General features: G+C 33.0%; 1 protein-coding gene across 14 annotated transcripts in view; it reads right to left on the reverse strand.

The window, feature by feature from the left end:
* Positions 1 to 21,462, reverse strand: part of LOC128988848 (sodium/hydrogen exchanger 6-like) — a 36,851-nt gene that overhangs the window by 12,282 nt on the left and 3,107 nt on the right. For 6 of the 14 annotated variants that reach the window (XM_054410552.1, XM_054410558.1, XM_054410553.1 and 3 more), the window contains exons 2-14: positions 20,138 to 20,364; positions 17,900 to 17,977; positions 16,599 to 16,675; positions 15,686 to 15,895; positions 14,788 to 14,934; positions 12,677 to 12,780; positions 11,356 to 11,558; positions 10,720 to 10,831; positions 10,459 to 10,612; positions 9,193 to 9,244; positions 6,419 to 6,451; positions 3,132 to 3,317; positions 2,215 to 2,316 (exon numbers count right to left, since the gene is read on the reverse strand). In XM_054410552.1, the coding sequence (XP_054266527.1) occupies positions 2,215 to 2,316; positions 3,132 to 3,317; positions 6,419 to 6,451; positions 9,193 to 9,244; positions 10,459 to 10,612; positions 10,720 to 10,831; positions 11,356 to 11,558; positions 12,677 to 12,780; positions 14,788 to 14,934; positions 15,686 to 15,895; positions 16,599 to 16,675; positions 17,900 to 17,977; positions 20,138 to 20,364 (1,685 nt within the window). Of the gene's footprint in view, positions 1 to 696; positions 798 to 2,214; positions 2,317 to 3,131; positions 3,318 to 6,418; positions 6,452 to 9,192; positions 9,245 to 10,458; positions 10,613 to 10,719; positions 10,832 to 11,355; positions 11,559 to 12,676; positions 12,781 to 14,787; positions 14,935 to 15,685; positions 15,896 to 16,598; positions 16,676 to 17,899; positions 17,978 to 20,137; positions 20,365 to 21,462 lie in introns of all 14 variants that reach the window. The other 8 variants (XR_008490437.1, XR_008490435.1, XR_008490436.1 and 5 more) reach the window with 3 other exon arrangements.

Raw genomic sequence — 21,462 nt, forward strand, 5'->3', positions numbered from 1 at the left:
GAGCCTGTCCAAGCATGTTATGTTATGTTATGTTATGTTTAAAATAGTTGAGCAAACTTACAGCTCTGTTTTAAAACAAAAGTAAACACAACAAAAAATAAAATTATTAAATTAAATTTTTAGTTTCATAGACATTAGAGAATATTAACATCATTTCCCCGTTTTATTAAAAAATAGAAATCAAACTGAATTTAAGATATGTTATAATACGCTCAATACAGGTTTTTTATACTAAGGCATATTTCCAATTGGCGGTAATCCATTATTCTAATGTTAGTATCTTGAATAATGATTTGTTGTATAGAGGAACATTTAAAAATTTAAAAAGCGTGAAAACCCCTAGATATAACACTTATATTTAGCACGAGGTGGCTATGTTGTCAAAACATTGTCCTCCCAGCTTCCCCAGTTAGCAAACATTCTTCAAGTCCAAAACTTTAGAAAAATATCTGTTCTTATATAGCTCTAAAATAACACAGACAAAACTGCACCGTAACCAAAACCTATAAAAAAATAACACTGAAAATAATGAGAATGGTAAGTTAGTACAGATAACTTAAAATCCAAAACTTCAGAAAACTTGAATCCGTTCTTACTAAGCCAATTGCAACTGCCCTGTAACCGAAACCTTGAAAAATTGGCATCACTGAAAAACAAGGGTGTATATTGTACAGATGGCATGTTGGCAACACTGACCGTGTCCTACATGAAGTTGTGTGCTTCTACACTGACAGGACTGTGGAGGTCCCTGTCCTCCTGGCAGCGTTAACAGACAACCACAAAAGGTGATCTAGAATCTAACACCCCTCATCACTCAACACTCGAGTTACAACTGGTTGAATCTTACAATCTAACATCTCGCATAGCTCAAATAATCAGTCATCACACAAAACACTCGACTTACAACAAGTCATAGAATTCAATCGTTTATCTCACTTGCAACTAGATAAAACTTAACATATATGATCACATTTTATGCAGCTTGTTAAATTATAGAAACATTCATCATCACTCAAAATTGACTTAGGACTGGTCGATTTAAAAATTTAACATTTCTCATCACTGAAGTAGACTTTCAACTTGTTAGTATCCCCATCACTTACCTAACTGTAGAATCCCTCATTGCTCAAAGACTTTACTAACTCGTTAAAACCGAGATGTGAAATTCCTTTTCGTTCCAATAGGATTCTTTGGAGATGTAAATAGAGTTCAGATAGTTTACCTGAGAGACTTAGAGACCAGAGGCTAATAGATATACAATAAAAGAACCAAAAATAACACTGATATTTCATCCTAATGTTTCTTCAGAGAGTGGATTGGAGAGAACTGTCAGTTAATGTTCCAATAGTAAACTTTAAATTATAAAAATTTAAAAACTTTTTTACTGATTAAATCTAAATGGTATTTTTTTATTGCTCTTAAAACTTGATGAATTTAAAACCAAATGTTTGTTAGTAAACAAAACGTCTACGCTTGCTACCTGGTGTTGAGCTAAATAGTAAGTATCCATGTGTGCAGTGTGAAAATGTGAGAAAATTGCTGAAATACTGAACACCCTAGTGTGCGTGATTTAACCAAGCCAAAGATAAATGTTGAATGAGTGTAGAATGCTTGTGAAACATGTGTTACTTCAAATAGCTCATTCTTCACCAGGATCCCTTATAAGCTTGATGATAAAGAACAGCTGGGTTCAGGGTCAGTCAAAAAATGTTTAGAACTTTGTTTAGGATTGTCCGGAAACTAGAAGCAACTGTCCCAACATAAGAAATGGAAAAAATTAGCAAAATTGAGAATTAACATATTAGAGTGGGTATACAAATTATAAAGTAACATTTTTTGTACGACAAAACAAAATCTTTGGACATCATACTAAAAGCGATTGTATTACCCACACAGTGTGTGTACAAACATTTAACAAACTACGGTAGCTATTACAAGTTCACACATTGGGAATTTGTATGGGTTATAAAAATCAGTACAGTTCATTATGTTTCTTTTTGGATATTTGTCCTGTGAAATTTGTTTAAAAGGAACTAAAGGGTTGTGTTTTACTGTTAACAACCGAATTTTGTACATTTTTCTTCTTTCTTTTTTTTCTTCTCAGACACTAGTCCTATTAGATTTTTTTCTCAGTGCATGTATTTTTTATACAGATACTTAGATAAATCAAATTACTCATACCATCTATAAGAGGGGAAGTAGTGTTTGACTTACCCTAGGCCGAGGGAATGCCGAGACAGTCGAGTCACCGGCTGCGTTAATTTCCGTCTCCTCCAAACATAGGTCAGAGTCAGAATTCGACCTGTGGGTGCGATCCTGCAAAATTAACAGAATATGTACCTGACTGAATATTGGTTTATAAAATTTCTTTGTATTAATAATTTTTATAATCATTTTGTAGTTTGTACACAATTTTATAGGGGTCTCAGGCCTGAGATGTTTAATTTTGGTCAGGTCGGGCCATAACCGGGTTGCTTTGGAAAGTATTGACTTTTAAAATATTAATTGTAATATTATCGACTTATACATAATATTGTATATCATCTCTCCCAGATTGCAGTGAAATCATAAAGGTCTTTTCGGTCATGGCAAAATTGATAACATCTTTGGCGGACACAACGAAATCGTGAACATTTTTCACATTCATAACAAATCGTGAACGTCTTTTGGGGTTATGGAAAAATCAAATACATCTTCCAAGACACAAGACTATTAAAAAGTTGATCAATACAAAATTCCTCTGGTGTAACACACGAAGACAATAATCTATACAGGACAGTTTTTTGTTTGTTTTTTCAACTACAAAATCAAATAATCGTTTTGCTAAACAGTGCAATCTTGGCTGGTTTCTTGTTATTCTCTGTGTGTTGATTAATTATGACTTGATATAGTGATTATTTAGATGATTATTGATTGGATGAATGTAAAGACTGTTCCTCAGTAAAAGCAGGTTTTCTTTGCTGCTGAATCCAGCTGCGTTTTTGGCACCAACTGAAGACCCAAGGGAAGTACTGGCATTTTCCTAGCGGCTGAATTTAGCATGCATAAACTCTGTGCCTAAAAGACTCACACGGCATTCGCAATTATGCAGCCAACCCGCTTTAAGAAATTAGACTAGAGTATCTACATACCTGTGTTAGTTGCTCGGTGGTGGTGAGTAGTCGCGCCACCGGTCCACAGCACACAGGCAGGGTCTCCAGCAGTGTGGGACGTGCGTGAGTCAGTAGTGGCTTCATGTACCTAGTGTCCAGGTCACCCCATGCTTTGGCCAGCCACGCCTTGTCATGGGAACTGCCAGGACGGCTTCCTGGCTCCTCCTGGGACAAGCAGTACCATGATCATCCACTATTTTGTGGTCACTTATTTGTTTGTGGATAAATAATTGGATTTTTTAATTAAAAGCTAGATTAAATTAAAAATCAAGCTTGATTCAATTCAATTTTTATTTGGAAATGGTTTGTTTGTTCTTTTGATATTAGTGTTGATATCATTTAACTTTGTTTGATCTCAAGTAGGTTCAAAAAGGATTTTCATCACTTATCCATAAGTGCAACCCCAGGAAATAAGGTAAGGCAAGGTAGTACACCAGAGTCTGAAGTATTTAGGATCGGATAATGTTTGGATGTACAAATTTTTCGGATTAGCCAGTAATCTAGTAAAATTGTCTTTTTCAAATGAGACTGACTAATAACAATAACCTATGAAACCTAACGTGCAAACGTTTGTATCCAACTATTAAATTTTCTCCCAAATCACAGCACCAATATCGTTAGTGGAAGCTTAAATTTTCTCTGACATAGTTTTTGGCTACTATGACGAGACCAATTGCTGCATATGAATGGGAACTGGCTATAATAGTAGTGAATGAAATAAAGAACATGACAATAGTCTCAGATTTAATCTAACTCGCTTGGCTGGAACAGGAGCTTGACGGGGACCTAAATTTATACCAACATTCCTTGTATATTACTGTTTACAGCCTCTTTATTTTTGAAACAATTAAATTTGTAGTATCTAACAATAAACTAACATTTGGTAATACTGTCCATAGCTATAATACAAGACCCCACTGATTGGTTGAACATCATAAATTAGAGCTTTAAAAAAAAAATCACCTATAAAGGAAACAAATATTTTGACCTTTTGCCACATAATATAAAAAAATAAATAAATAATACAAACATATTTTTAAATTTGGCAAAAGCATTTCTAATTCAATCAGCTTTCTTTTCTATCGGGGAGTTTTGTTCTTGACTTTTTTGATTTTGACTCTTACTCTTAATAATTTAGAATGTAATTTAACCTTAAGTATTTTTTGAATAACCTACTCACTTAGTTTTAGTTCCCATGACTCTATTTCATGTAACTATATGTTTGCATATTATGAAATAAAGATATTTTGATTGATTGATTGATATATAATATATACAATTTGAAAGGACAGTAACTTGTTTACAATTGGCCAAATACAATTTAATTATGAATTCTATACTAATAATAACTATTAGTTGTATGGATCTAGTGTAATCTAAGCTCAAACACATAACTTATCAATCACTTTAATTCTCCAATCACATTTCATTCACTTTATATTTTTAAAATCTACATCAGGCTTTACTATTTTGTTCTGGATCCATGACTCAATTTGTTGAGGATACAACTATTCCTAAGTAGAAACATAGATATCAACAAATAAAAAAAAATTATCATTATGCAAAATAATATGTTGTTACTAAAAAGAATTACAAAACTAAATATTTAAAAAATTTTCGAACTACTTAACTAGGATTAAACAGCTGGTTCTTCAGTTTAGTTTACGATTTAATATTTAACACATGTTGATGTTAGCCCACAACCGTAAGAATAAAGTGAAAGTTAATGTTAACGGTGACCAGGCCCAAGATCTTTAACTTTAAGGTGTCGAGTGCTGAATTTATAAAACAAAGACAAAACATTACTTTTCTGTTACTTAACACTTTTTGGTTAAATGTTAAACAGCATGCAGCTACAATGAAAATGAGAACTATATCCAGCTCCTAAAAGGTTAAATGTTAGGTGCATGAGTGCTAAGGTAGGGAATATTGTGTACAACTAATATAAAGCATTTTATTTCTAGTATACTACAAGTATGGAAGGAAACAAGCAACCACCAAATTTAAATTAGGTAAAATTTTTGATTTAAAGAAGTTAGTAATAAACCTTGTAAATAATTATTTGCCACAATTTTTTTTCAAAAATGATTTCTGACATGGGTAATGTTGATAGTCTATAGATTGTACATTAATAAAAGTACTCGTAGCCTATAATTTAGTGAGTTGAAGTCCACAGCTACAATAGTTATTAGAAGAGAAACTTGTGTCATTGAGAAATAATTAGGAACAATTCAAGAAAAGACAATAGAAAGCTACTGCAATATTTTAATAACTTGCCAGACAATTATTATGAATATAAGGTTTCACTAATACATTTCAAAGATTCCTTTAAAACTCCTTTTTTAATCCTAACTATTGTAAATTATGCTGGGGTGTTTATGTTAAAATTGAGTTTTATGTTTATGTTCCAAGTCTATTTGTTGATACTCTATTGTGAACCAGTCAGTTGTATATTTCTTCAATAAAACATGTTGCGTGTTGCTACAAGGCCGTAAATGAACAAATTTGATTCAACAATGATAGTTTTGTGTTTTGTCTCTGCTGATGAGTAAGGGAATAAATTTACGTCCTCAAAATGTATTATTTATCTGCCTTGTGTAGGAAAACATGTTCAAGTGTTAACAAAGAATATTTACATCCATTCCACAAAGTTTTACAGCAAAACAAAAATTTATCACAGTCAAACAGGAGGGGGCTATTAATTTTACTTTGTTTATCTGTCTAGAATTTTTTTGTTTACTGCAGTAGATCAAATAACATTATTGCATTATAAACATCATTACAAAGTCCAACAGTCCATGTTAAAAATAAACATCTTTTAAGTCTTTTGACACAATGTAACCAATATTTTGGTTAACAATTTTAAGCTCAAGAGATTTTTATATAATATAAATGAAATTTAGTATTTCCAACAGCTCATATTATGACCTGAGTATAAATCAAGTTAATTATTTTTACAATAACTATACTCAACGCAAATAGAACTGGTGGGTGAAGGTAATGTTTTTAAATAGGCCAGCTGGTATTAATCAACCCCCTATTCTATTTGAGTTGACTATAATAACAACTGCCTTTACTAAAAAGTTTTTATGTGAAAACCTGTGCTCCTTACAAGAACAAACTCTGTCTACAGACATTATTATAAATTAGTACAACACCGGAAACATTAGAGTAGTATCAAAGGTGGGAGAATAATTTCCAAGGTGATTAGTAAACAACGGTAAAACACAGACACAAGACAAGACAGTGAGTTTGCAAGTACGTACCTGTCCGACCTGTCCAAAAGAATTGTATGAAGCCTGCATGAGAGGGGGGAAGCGGGGAGAGGGAGGACAGAACAAGGCACATCAGTCGAATCAACTAGTTTGTTAATGGCAAATACTTTACACTAGAATATACAATACACCTTGGAAACTAAGAAAGAATTATCTTCCTCTGATTTTACTAACAAGTAAAAGGAATGCAATTTCTAAGTTTGGAAAAGTATCTAGAAAATACATATGTTTTAGCGAATTTCCCATATAGGGAATAAGCTATTACCGTAGTACTCATGGTAAGACCTGGACGCGGGACCGATTTTTTTTTTCATTTTGAGGTCCCTAGAGGTCAAAAACACCATCCGTTCAAATTCATATATATATATATATTTATATATTTATATAAAAAAATAAATATAATATTATACTATAATATTATATTATATTACTATAATATAATATTATATATTTATATATTTATATATATATATATATATATGTGTGTCCGTTAGCACGATAACTCGAGCAAAAATGATCCGATTTTGATGAAATTTGGTACAAACGTGTAAACCTACGTTTATTCGAACGAGTTCGCGATCCAGCATGATCGGACCATGGGAACGGGTGTTTACAGGGGGTTTTATGGGGTAAAATTAGGTTTTTCCCATTTTTGAACCAAAAAACATAAAATTTAGCAATTTTTTTCCAAACCATTTTGTAGAGCTTAAAAAAACAAATAATTTAGTATATTGAAGCGTTATTATGCGCCTAATGGTTACGGAGAAAATTCCAAAAAATTGTAAATTTAAAATTCCCATGTTATTCTTATGGAGAATAAGTAAATTGTTGTAGTTTGCTTGTTTATGAACATATTTTCATCAAATTTGGAAAATGTTTTTATTTCTTACTAACTATTAACGTTTTAAAAAAAAAACAAAAAAAAACAGTTTTACCCTCCCTGATGCAGCAAACCTAAGTACTAGTTAAACTAATTCTATTTAAATAGAGAATAAATGTTATATTTTTAAGTAGACATTTCAGTGTAAATCCAATCAGTCAAATGGAAATTCGCTTAGTCTGCAGGTTTGCTGCGGCGGGGGTATTTGACTTATGTAAGGGGTTAAAGACTTTTCATTGCTATTGTAACATTTCAACTCCTATTACCTATCTTTTGAACTTTACATACCAGAAAGAACAATCTATTTATGACCACTATGTCGTAATCACACGGGAGATTATCATGATGTTACCGTAATCATGAGTTTCTGGACACTATTTTGAATAGAAATTTAGAAAGTATCCAGATCGATTCTTGACACCACCAGTCCACCAGTGTTGTGTTGAAAGTTTTATGAAACTGAGAATCGGAATCAGCCCATACCAACTAACATAGGTTTATCAGTGAAATTCTTAGTTCAATCCAGGTTTTTTCACAATTGCCAGAATTTACAGTTCTCTGTTTTTGTTTTCAATGTTGTGTGCGTAGGCTACCCTTTATTATGATTGACAAGTAAATTGTTCGGATGAAGAGAAAATGTCTAAAATCAGCGCAATGAAATAAAACCAAACATGAAACATAAATTAAAACCGTGATCAGACTTTACAATAGGATGAATAGTCTACCTTTTGCATTCAAAGTCAATAGTTTCAAAGAAATATATAGTGGGGACTGGGTAAAATGTGATAGTGCCACAAGGTTTAACAATATTTGAGTAATAAAATTAGAAGTGTAATCCAGAGAACTATGTTGTATTAATAGTCAAATAAACAACCTTTTTCAGATTTTCAAATGTAAATGTAGGGTAAAAATTGAGTTTATTTAACTACAACAATTTTGATGCAAAGCTGCTACAACGCTTTTTCCATGAATTTTATCTTTTACATTTCTAAGTTTCTAGACAAGGTGTATTGTGTTTAACACAAAATGTGAGTTGTCAAAATAACCAAACCATGCAGCACACTATTGGTAATATCTTACATAGGTAACCGTCCAATCGTCATGTCAAAGTTTCCATAGAGAAAAAGTGTAAGCTTTCCCCAAGGAAACCGATTTATTTACACAATCAATATGTAGATGCTAAACAATGTTAAAATCTAATAGAGGAATTAAAATACATATTAGAAAAGTGGATTTTGGACTTGGTCACCTTTATCATATAGTTTTCAAAGTTTTGTATTACGTTCCAACAAAATATTAACTCTTGACACTTTTTTAAAAGCCATTGTTATAAATTTGTACCTAAAAATTGTATAGTAGTTTGTTTTTGCAAACAGATTATAACCTATAACATATTATCCATTGCCCAAACATCAATGATAAATTGGAACCCAGAAATCTTATGTTGAAATAGATGCCATAAAAAATAAGTTGGATTCTAATTTATGAATATTTTGGGAAAAATTTTAATTACAACCTACAATGATGATTGTTTTTTCCTTTCATAGAAACATTTTGGGTTAACTACTATTAAACATTTCTTTGTTTTCTCAGAGAAAATCTCAAGACTTGTTCATCTTGTTTGAAATATAAACTATATAGTTTCAATCTAAAACATGGTGCTATAACTGGTGGTAAAGAAGGAAAACAAAAATATTCCAAGTTGTCTTTTGGTATTACGGTTTCAATATTATTTACTAATTTAATTGCCACACAAAAATCAAATATCCGTTTTAAAAAACAGACTAGTGTTTTTCAGCTTATAACCTTTTAGTGAAAAATGTACAATAGGTCTGTACATTTCAAGTCCTAACCTAATGTGATCGTGCAAGTCATAAATACTTACGCTACGAGGCCCAGTGTAAGGCAGCATTTCCACCTCCTCCTCTACCCCAACGCTGTTAACATAATACAAACATTACGTTACTACAAATGTTGAACTACTTATTACAATTTCACAACATTTTTTGCCCAACAACATCTAAGAGACATGTATAATAGGTTTAATTATTATCAAGTGGAAGAAGGACATTTTATACTGTGCTGGTTAACTGTAAATAAGTGTACATGTAAATAAGTGGCATAGATTAATAGTTAGGACTATTGTTAACAATTTATGATACTGAAACCAAAAGTTTTTAACGATTATAATACGATTAAAACATCTATACGTAGGGTTGTAAGGGTTGTAAGGGCTTTAAGGCCCTTCTACAGCCTTAAAGAATATTTTGAAGCAGACTTTAGCTCCATCAATTTTGCATGATGTTTTTAGTTTTTTTTCCAAAATAGCCAATCTTATTTAATTTTGTAGAATGAACACTTATTTTTATGTTTGCTTTAGTCAGCATGTTTTACTATTGTACTTATGACTGTCTTGTGCATTTCAAGCATCCATGACAAGATCGATTGCATGTAATTTTGCCTAAAGATCAATAAATGTCTTATGTCTTATATCAGACACAGTTTTTTTTATCACAATTGCTAGAACATAAAGGTAACTTTTTAATATTATCGTAGTTTTTTTTATACAAAAAGACTAAGTTTTTTAGCTGTATAAAAACTGAAAATCCTATTGACACATTTTGAGTTGACAAAGTACAAAAACTAACATGATCAAATTAATTATAGCAATATTTTACGTAGAAACTAATAATTGAGAAACATTTTCAAAGAATTGATTTAAAATTAAGTAAATTATACTCCTCTCAAAATATTTAGGCGGTTTAAGGGGAAGGTTTCCTGGGTTCCCCAAACACGTTTTTTTAGCTTAATGTTTATATAACAGCTGATCAGTTGTCAGCTGTTGTTTCAATGTAAGGGTGAAGAGTTTTCAGTAATGGAATAGCTTCTAACCGCCTAAATTTTGTGAATGGAAAATAAACAAGAAAATTGATCTTCGCGATCGATTTTACAATGTGGATAGATTCAGGACCCAAGTTCTTAATATTCAGATCAATTTAGGATGGTTATCAATTTTACTATCCTAAGAAAAGCAAGATTACATTCTTCATACGGGAATGGTACAAACCAAGGTCTTGCTACTATCTAAAGTCATCTTTTGTTACACAACATTATTATTTAATAACCCAATAACAAAATAAGCATGACTCACGGTATCCTGAACCAAGTGAGCAGTTGCATGGTGGCACCTCCCTGTATGATGACAGTGGCTATCACAATGATAGAGGTGGTGGTCAACATAGCTTGTCTGGCTTCTGACGCTGTGTTGCGGATAGCCAGGGCAAACGACATGGCACCCCTCAGTCCTGGACAAACATACGATTACTCATGGTATCATGTTATAAAAAATCAACTTTCAGATATTTCATTTTCAGCCAAAACATATTGAGGATCAGATTACTCCACAACTTACCAGCAAAGAAAAGCATGTGCTGAAAGTTCATTTCAATTTTCGGTTTCCTCCCCAGATTGATCAGGAATGAGAGAGGATAGATGTTAGCAGCTCGACCCAAAGCAGCACAAACCTGTGACTGTTTAAGGTTGGTACATCACTGAATCATATGAATTTTACTTTTAGAACAATTACAAGATAAATCTGGTGTCCCACAAGGCTCTTTATCATGTACTACCTATTCAATGGCATGAGGTTGAATTCACTTCCTCAACATTGATGCCAGATGGCCTGCTGTTGGATTTACATAGGCTGACCTCTTCTTCACTGCCAACATTAGAAGCTTTAATTAAAATTTTAAATGTACACTAATGTTTGGTTTAGCTCTTAGTTTGATATTTGCGAGAAGTGTTTCATAACTATAAATAATTTCAATCAAAATTTAGTTCAAAGGGTTACAAATTGGAATAATTATCTTTGTGTCAATAGTAGAGAACAACATGTGGTTGAATGGTAGATGACATCAGGAAGTTGCATTCTTGAGTGTGAATCTTGTTCTGTGTTTCGCTGATAGTAACCCTTTAATGTTTGCAGTTGAGTGATGTTTACATGTGTAAATACAGTCGTTGAATATACACATTGAGCAGAAAAGGATACAAATCCAGAGAGGATGAAGCCAGGATCAAAATGATGATTGGGGAAGGTGAACATAGAGACTCCGATGTAGCAGAAGATGAAGTTTTCAGCGAGGAAGTTGAGGAGTTCGAACAGTCTCTTGGTGCGTTTTCGTGAATCTCTGGACAGGTTGTTGTAGGTGTAATGTGCCTGGAATATCCCACAGAACAGCACCGCCACCACGCCTGCAAAAATACTTCGGTTGTAATTGGTTTAGTCAGATATCCGAGAAGTACTGTTGTTAGTTTATTATAACTGTCCTGTCTGTAGTAATTATAATTTTGACTAATTTTGTGGCAAAGGTTTAACCTGCTTACGGAGCACTAAAGATAAAACATACTCCCTTAGTATTTTTCTCATCCTTATGGATCAGCTGAAGACAATCTTGTTGTTAGTTCTGTCCGGTGGTCGTGTATTGTTTACAGTTTGTTTCTTGTTATTTCAGTCATTTAAAACCTTGTTTAACCAAATTAAACGACCTAATCATAAACCATAACTTGTCCCCTAGTTATATAGAGTCACCAAACAGTAAAGCACAAATCATGAAATTAAATTAACCCAAAGATAATAGAAACAAAATTTTGTCACTAGCGATCAGTGTCACCAACATGAACTAGACACGAAAAACGAGCTTCAAAAATTACTATGCGATGAGAAGTGTACTTGTGCTGGTTAAAAGTACCTACCTATTAACTACTAAATGTAGCATTCCACAGATCAGTGTACTATCATCCTTATAATAATTATCAATATCAGAACATTGAGACATGAACACAATTTTAAGATATATATGATAGAAGATTGAGTGTAGAATGGAATGAAATGCCCTGTGTAGCTTATACTTACTAGTTTCTTCAGCCAGGACTATTTGTTTTTGCCCAAGAATTAAGGAAACTGGATCCAGATTCTACCATTAAAAAGCAGCTGACTTTTTTCAGGGTTAAACCAGTGATTTTCTGATTACTAGGTGAACACTATAACCAATCAGCAACCCCATGGTAATTTTTCGTAGCGATGTTCCCGACTCCATTACTACTCCACACTGTAAGGTACAAAGGAAACTGGCTTATGGGACAACCGTGGGCTTTCCTAGTATGTTGTACCGGAAATATATTAGTGACGACTGACGAGCAAAGAAGAGCCAGACCGGCGAGCACTGTGCGGAAATTCCTATTGCACAGGGTCTTCCTCTGCCGTGAGCGTTGTAATACATGAAAGTGAGGGGGCAGTGTTGGACTTTGCCCGTCACGCCGTTTCCTCTGTACCTTACTCTGTGTTTAACTATGCTAAGTTTACCACTAACCTGTAAGATCAGAGGCTTCTGCTATCAGGAACGTACTGTAAGACATGAGGAAGAACAGCGCAGATTCCAACAAAGGAAAGTCCTTCACTCTGGTGAACTTGGTCATGTGATTTTAGTTAAGGCAAATTTGTACTAATTTAGTTTTCTCACTGTAAGGTTTGTCAAACGACAAGCATATTGTACATAGCACAGTCAACATACTAAAATACTATATTTAAAAAGTATCTAGTTAAGTTGTATTTGAAGAGAAAGTCGCAAGACTGATTATGACAAATGTACTTAGTTTGATGGGAGGTTTTAGATTTCTCATCAACCTACTGGAAAAGTCCAAGTAGGACAAAACATAGGTGTTGTGTTACGTTACATTTTAGTTGTATTTCCCTGAACCTTAATTTTTCATGTATGCTAGGTGATAGGACTTCTAGAAATAACCCTTTAAACTTTACTGACATATTAGATTTACCAATTACATGCTATGTAAGGTACATTATGTAAGTCTCTAGTAGATGGGACCCAACACATATTTTTACTCTATCTTCTAATTATATAAATAAAGTCAAGATCCAACAACAGATTTTGTGAAAACAACTAAAACGTGAAATAAAATTTTACTAAACAATATTTTCTATCCCCAAAATAGCTTTCTAGTTAAACCTAGTTATATCTCAACACTAATACTCAATAAGCTACAAGTCCATCTAAGGTTCATACAGTCCATAAATCACCAAAACACATTAACGATAAGTGAAAGAGAGGTGGAGGTAGTGTGAGAAATCATTGTAACTCAACCACCTACCAGATCACATGCATGATGAGAGAGATTTCAAAGTGAAATTGAAAGAGTTTTTGATACAGATAGAAATTTCATTTGATGACTCATTTTCAAATAAAAATACCCCCGCCGCAGCAAACCTGCCGACTAAGCGAATTTCCATTTGTCTGAATTGATTTTCAGTTAAATATATTTTAATAACATTAGGTTTAACGAGTACCTAGGTTTGCTGCTACAAGGAAACTAATAAAGTGTGTTTTTGAGTAAAATATTGATAGCTTAGTACAAAATAAATAAATTTGCCAAGTTTGATCAAAATATATCCATAAACAAGCAAACTACAACATTTGACAATATTCTCCATAAGAATAACATGGGAATTTTAAATTTACAATTTTTTAAATTTTCTCCGTTACTAATAACCGAACAAAAATACTTTTATATACTAAATTATTTGTTTTTTTAAGCTCTTTAAAAAGGTCTAAAGAGAAATTGGGAAATTTTGTGTTTTGAGGGTCAAAAGTGAGAAAAACCAATTTTTACCCCATAAAACCCCCCGTAAAGCCCCGTTCCCATGGTCCGATCATGCTGGTTCGCGAACTCATTCAAGTTTATCTCCCTTTACACATTTAAACCAAATTTCATCAAAATCGGACCAAAATTACTCAAGTTATCGCGTTCACGGACGTATATATATATATATAAATCTATATATATATATATATATATATACATATATAAAAATTTGAACGAATGGTGTTTTTGGCCTCTGGGGACATCAAAATGAAAAAGTAAATCGGTCCCGGGTCTAGGTCTTACCGTGCCACCTACGGTAATAGCTACTTCCCTATAGGGAAATTCGCTAAAATCAAATAGTGGATCTTAAAATTTAGAAAATAGCACAACCTAAAGTAGTACAATTAATAGTGTAGCATAGCAATCATGATTATTATGCCTACTTAGTGTGCTCGTGCAAACCTATGTAATAATCGTTTTTAACATTGTAAACATTAATGTAAATATGTGTATTATGAATATGATTAAGGATCTTTTGATTTGATTTGACCTACAGGATAAATCATTAGGACTATTTCCTTATACTCACGAACAACCCATTGTAACAAACATGTTAGCATGATGAAAAGTAATTGAGCATAAAAAATGCATGGACCTATCTGCCTAGTGGCAGTTAACAGAATGAGAATGTATTTAGGTTTTAATGTAAATGCATTGCAATTTATCATATTTTCCCATCGGACAAAACTTAAGTTTCTAACTTCTTTTCCAATTAATATTTTTTAACATTTTTTTGTTCACTCTAGACTTTGCAGCAAAGGATATAAGTGCCGTGATGCAGCCCATAGTTGCTCCAATGAACAAAGACACAGAGAAGATCCCCACAAAGTCCCTCATAGCTCTGAAGAAGGCGTCAATCTCAAACCCTCCGGCTCCTGTCTGGTATCTCTCTGCATAGTTTTGTATCGCTCTGAAAGTCAAATACATTATTATAAACACATCACAAACAGTACAATACAACTGGCCTGTTATTGTTAGCATGGATTTGTACTGCTTTAAAATTGTTGTATGGCTCAAAATGTCTATTATGTCAATTTGAATGACACCAAAAATCTGTTGTTAGGAGGTGTGAGTTCATTGATCATTCTGAGAAATTCTGATTCATTAATCTAAAAGAATCAGTTATCAAATGAATGTTAGAAACCGTTAAGATTATTTTTATTTATAACTTTTATGTCAAAACAGACGACAACTAGGCTAATCTTATTGTCAACTTGTCCTTTATCGTCAAGCCATTTTTCCTATTACTCCAATAATTCTTCAAAATAAACCTTTGGGGTCTCATCATTATCAAATAGGTAGCAAAAAAAGATAAGTGATTGGCAGGATTAGAACTCAGGCCTTAGTCCGGCACTCACAAGGTAGGCCTACGTCTGAGGGGGAAAAAGACATATAGTCTACATTCAAACTACAAAGTAAGCTACTTGTGTTTTAAAAAAAATCACAATTGTTCTGTTAATTTGGTGGGATTGGGTTGGAATGTGATTTTTAAATTTTTTTAACACAACCGAAATGTTTTTTAATATTAGTACTCAAATTAACTGTCAAGTGACTTCAGTTTGCCCCTTGATAATAAGGTGCTCTAGGTCTAACGTGAAATTATATTGCCCATAAAATAACATACATACACTAGAACAATACAAAAATCATTCAATACATACCCACTGAGTACAATGGCGACAGCGTCATTGAGCACACTCTCTCCGAACACCAGAGAGTATAGTGTGACGTCCACACGGAGGTCGTTGAAGATTGCGAGGATAGTGAGAGGGTCGGTGGGGGAGATGAGAGCTCCGAAGTACAAACTGTCCAGGAAGGTGAAGCTGTCCTTTAGGTGGGGAATCAGCTTGAGGAACCCGTACATAAGCGATCTGGCAATAACAAAAGTTATGAATAGTATTAATTAAGAACATTTCATTTCAACCCTTAAAACTCTCAGTTGGTCATACTGGCTACTCCACAATGTTGACAGTGCAGAATTGTATCAATCACAAATACATCTTTGACAATGTCTATTGCACAACTGTGTCTAATGACAATAAAGAATTCTTATTCTTATTCTTATCAGCAGCCTCAGCCTCTTTTCTATTTTTTTTTAGTCTTAAATTTTTTGTTCATAAAAAAAAATTTTAATGCACATTTTTAAAATACAAGTAAAGTTTACTTTTAGACCAACATGAATAGTATGCGATTCCTGCTGACTTCCTCTTATCCGCACACCTCGGAATCAGGGTCAGTCCGGAGCGCGGTTTTTCTGGTTAACCCAACATCCCCTCAAACTTGTTCAACTAAAGCTACGGGAATCACTCGAAAACTTATCCAAATATTTTACTTAAATTTGGAAGAGCACTGTACCTGGACAAGTGATAACTGGTCTCGAATCTTTTCCACAAGAACATTTTTGTTTCAGTACCACCCACTTCCTGCCAATCCGGTCCAGTTAAACCAATGTGCTGATAAGAATTGTCCGGTTAAAGTGATGACACTTCTCCCGAGTACAAGTCCAGCTAAACCAATGATTGGTTAAAAGGTGTCCGGATAAGAGAGCCTATTGTATGATTGTTTGAAACTCACCCAACAACAAAAGACGATATTGTAGTTCCTACAAGAGCGTATGTCAAAATCGCACCGAGGTTTCTGAAGAAATATTTCTGAAAAATTAAAACATAAATTTTACTTGAAAAATTTGACCATCACATACATTAAAACAATTGATTACAGAGAGTATCCGATTGGGCCTGACAATAACCGGTGTGACTGGTCAAAATCTATGCTCTTTTACATTTATTTACTGTCTTGTTAATGTTTACAGATTAGTGTAATTTTTTTTTTTTTTTTTTTAGAAAAAGGTTGGCGACCTCTTTTAACCTTGAATTTGCCCGTCCACATAGACTAAGCGCCCGTGCGAGGATCGTTTACAGCAAAGCAAGGAGTGAGCCGGTACAGTAAAAAGGTGAACTGTACTGATAAATTTTAGTGGCAGTGACCAGGATCCGAACCCACAACATCGCTGCCTTGGGCCCGAAGTCCGCGACGCTACCGACTGAGAAACCGACTCACCAGAACAATTGATAAATACAAATACATCTAACAGTGTTAGAAAACATATTGTATTTATTATATTCCTATAATAGGACCAATACGTAAAATGCTAATCCAAAAGTTATCAAATTTTTTACATTTTGTCATAATGTTAATGAAGGGTGGAATTATTGTAGTGAAATATACAATATTACATTATGGTAAACGCACAAACATTGTAGGAACATGACGATGAACTATTATAAATCAAGACTTTTTCATCAAAATTGGCAGACAAATTTTAAAGTCAGAAAATGAATAAAGTATAAACTTTACTTTAATCCTGCATAACAAGAATTGAAAACAGCTGTTTTTTGCTGCAGTACAACAAATAATGTATTTAAATGTCCCAGTATTTTAACAACCTGTCCAAAAAGCTGCAATCAACTGCCAAGATAAAATCTGGCAATGAAATGGATAATTGACAGATGAACGATGTGGAAAGATAACAACATTGCACAACAATATTGAATATGTGTGCAAAAACATAGCAATGGCATTTGCAATATTTTGTATATAATATAAGTATTGCATGTTAGAAAATGTTAAATTAAACCCGGTAGTGACAAGATCGTGTTAAATGCTTTGCAGTGGGTCTATAGCAACAATTGAACAAGTTTTTCATTTAGAACTACTTAAATTAAATAGATCAGGTATCACCACTGATATGAGAATATAAGACTCGTTTCGACTATGGTAACCATAAAAATAAAAGGTTCGATAAAATAGGTAACAAAAAACATGATTTAACGCATATGACTGTATTTTATATAACTTATAGATATTGAACTCACCCTTTTCAATGAGTAACCAGCATGGAATATAATTGGAGGTAAGATAATGTTGAAAAATATCTCTGGGTCGAAAGTAGCCTGGAACAATCAGTTTTGACCATTAGCAGGAAGTAAGAATATTTTAAGGTGTATAGATCAGTACATTACATAAATTTCACAATTAGAAAAGAAAGCTGATGGGTGTGACAGTGACTTTTATATATTTTATCACTTTGAATCATATTTATTAGTTGTAAATTTGTACATAGGTATTTAGTTTGTAAACTGTTTCTTGAGCATAGACTTACTAAATTTGAGGGTTGGGACATTACATTTAGCCCGCTTTTGAAACATTTCGTCATAGTGAAGAAACAATTTGATCGCTACATGAAAAAGACGCAGTAGAATTTTTTATAAAACACCATAAAATATTTATTTGCCTTTATATCTATTCATGTAGGGGAATAAATGTACTTCCGTTTATATAGTTGGTATTTGGGTATGTGTTTGAAAAATAATATACATATTTGAATAACAAAAATTCTAAAAAAATATAAAGAATTATAAAAGTCATAGATTTATAGTATTGATTATTTTCCATGAACAAATTCTTACTATATTTAATTTATAATGTTATTGCCTTTACAAAAATGTGTACTTTTACTAGGCTACATTTCTTAAGAAAAATCTATTTAGTTTTTGTTTGAACATTGTGGTGCAAAATTGTAAATTTGCCTTTTTTTGTGTGTTCAGGTCATAGCTTTCTAAAAAAAAGTATTTGAAATATATTTACATTTTCATGTAGGAAAATGAATTCCAAACATTTTGTATATCTTGAATTTCACATAACGAAGTTTTACTTTAAAAATTTCAAAATTCAAAAAGATTTTTTTTTTCTACATAATGCTAATACATACTGTTCTAAATATTTATTCCACTGCCATTTTCAATTTTTTTGTTTTATTACCAACAATTCAAGTATACGGTTCAACAGGTTTGCTCTGTTGGTTATTAATGTGAATTTTCTAAAATATTACTGCAAAATCCCCAAAAATGCCTTGCCAGTACAGAGTTCGCCCATTGCCAGTTGGAAGGTTAAACTGTTAGGATAATAATGTTTTTACAAGAGTAAAAATATTGCAATAAAAATGTGTTAGTACTCAACTCAAATAAAAAAAAAAATATTAGCACTAAATTATAACATTGATAACAACGCAGAAGAGTGTCACTATAGTTCGGCCACTTAGAAAGCGACCTCCTCTAGCATTGCTTAGCATTAGCGGGCAGGTCGCTTTCTAAGCGGCCGAACTATAGTTCCATTACAGTAGAATTTTCTTGTGTAGAAAGAAAGGAAATAGGTCAAATTATTTTTTTTACAGATTGAAATATAAATTTATTATCTTTCAATTGGTTTTACTTAAGCTAAATATTGAAAATTTGTTAACTTATGTGATATCATTAGTGTTTTCATAAAATACCAAACCTAAACAGTGTAAATTAATACAAGAAAATTACTGCAAAGAACGGTTGGAGGCAATCATCTTAAACAATCATTGCCTAAAGTAGTTCCAAAGCACCAACACAAATATTTGCACACCACTTGTATTCATTGACCCTCTTGGTAAGGAAGTGGCTGCCTGTCTGAGAAGTCATTCTACTGTACCTGGGGCTATTTACCAAGGCCATATGTAAGGGGGTCAGGGTTGGCGGAGTGATAGCCCTAGATACACTTGTTGTACGTAGCTTATTGTGACATTTTGCTACGACATAAATGATCAAATCAAATTCTTTTCTAACATAATGTAGCGTAGCCTATTATCGAATGTTAAATGGAATGTTGAGCTATGTCAGTGAATTGCAGGGTGGAACAAATTTAGGCCTCAGATCATCATAGAAGTTCTTCATTTTATCACACTTTGATGACATTTTCACTATTTTGAGGTTTGTCCAAAACTTGTCAAGGTTCATTTACAATGTTTGTTCTATTTAAGTTAATTCAAATTTAGTAGACATTTTCCTTATCTAAAGCGAGTGGGTTTGCCAAAAAACTAGAAAATTTTAAGATTAATTATTTGCTAATTATAATCACAAAGCATACATTTAGTACAAACTTCCATAAATGTCAAATCTGACACGCACATGACTTACCCAGCATTTGCCTCGTAACCCAACAAATCTTAAGATGGCATTCACTGATTGATTAGTTTTAAAGGTGTGTTACAGTCGCTAAAAAAAAAACATCTAAATCGTCAGTATTACCTTCAGGTCCATCTCGTTGGTCTCCAAGTGAACCACTTCGCCACGGAAGCCGTAAGCGTACGTCCTGTTGACTTCAGAGCCAGATCCCCCCTTGTTGGAGAACTGTAGCCACAGGGAGTCAGGAGGAAGTGACTCGTTGTATTTGTCTGCCTTCACCGGCACCACCGCCATATGGATCACTGGAGTAGAACTGCCGACGTAGCGGATCAAGGCACCAACTATCAGACCTGGCGACAATGGAAGAAGAGATTTGTGAACAGGCTTTATGTGTGTTTATAACCTAAGGCTATCAATACATGAAGATTTTAACTGTTCAAATAAATAACCATGATTGCTTGTGTTCTGAGGATGGTTTTTATTAATTACGGTAATATTAATTTAACTAATAGCACTGAAAGTTACTAACCAACCAGTTATTTCAAAACAACTATACCAGAGTAGTTATTGGTTATTTTTAGTCCGTAATTCCCACCCCTTTTAAGCTACTGAAAAATATGTCTAGCCCTTTTCCCTTTAAGTAGGTAACAGTAGGTAGATTATTGTAACACATTTGTATATCTGTTTTCACATTTTCAGATTCTTTCCACTTTTAAGTTCTATTCTCAATAGAGCAAGTATGTTTTACATAAAGGAAATAATAATATGTGTAGCCTACATCATAAATTTGGGCTATCTCTACAGTAATTAAAACGGCTACATAACATGTTTTTTGAACCCAGGCCCAGGTAATCTCTTTGTATCTCTAATCACTAATCAGCAGTTCGTTAAATCTGAAAGTTTTCAGGATTAGTTTTATCACTATATCATTATTATTTTATCATTGATAATATTTAAGTGGGTAGATAACAAAGGCCCCTCATGCATAAACGGTCTACTTTTGGTAGCTATTTTTTTTTTTTTAGGCCCATAGAGAAAAATATAGTTAGTGTACATAGGATAACTGCATACGGCTCAGTCTGAATTGATTTTTTAAATAAAATTTAATTTTAAGTTAAAAAATTGCTATACTCAATAGCAAAATAATAAAAAATACATTGAATCATATGAATTTCCATTTGCAAATATAAGTGACCTGTTTGAGTGATAAGCAAAGATTGTTCACTTGTTTACAATATAGATAAAAGCTGAGAATACCAGACTTTTAATTATGGCCTACTACAGCTCGCAACAATATGTGTTCTTTTAAGTTGTAGTTGTAGGTTTTCAAACTATAGGTATCCATAATAGCTCAATTATCCAAATAGCAGTTAATTAAACAGCTGAATGAAATTGCCAGTTCATTGAGAGTTTATTGTTCATCTATATATATAAAATCCAATGTATGT

The sequence above is a fragment of the Macrosteles quadrilineatus genome, unplaced genomic scaffold (assembly GCF_028750875.1).
Source record: "Macrosteles quadrilineatus isolate MER2022 unplaced genomic scaffold, UCM_ALF_1.0 Scaffold_3__2_contigs__length_128488019, whole genome shotgun sequence".
Lineage (NCBI taxonomy): Eukaryota > Metazoa > Arthropoda > Insecta > Hemiptera > Cicadellidae > Macrosteles > Macrosteles quadrilineatus.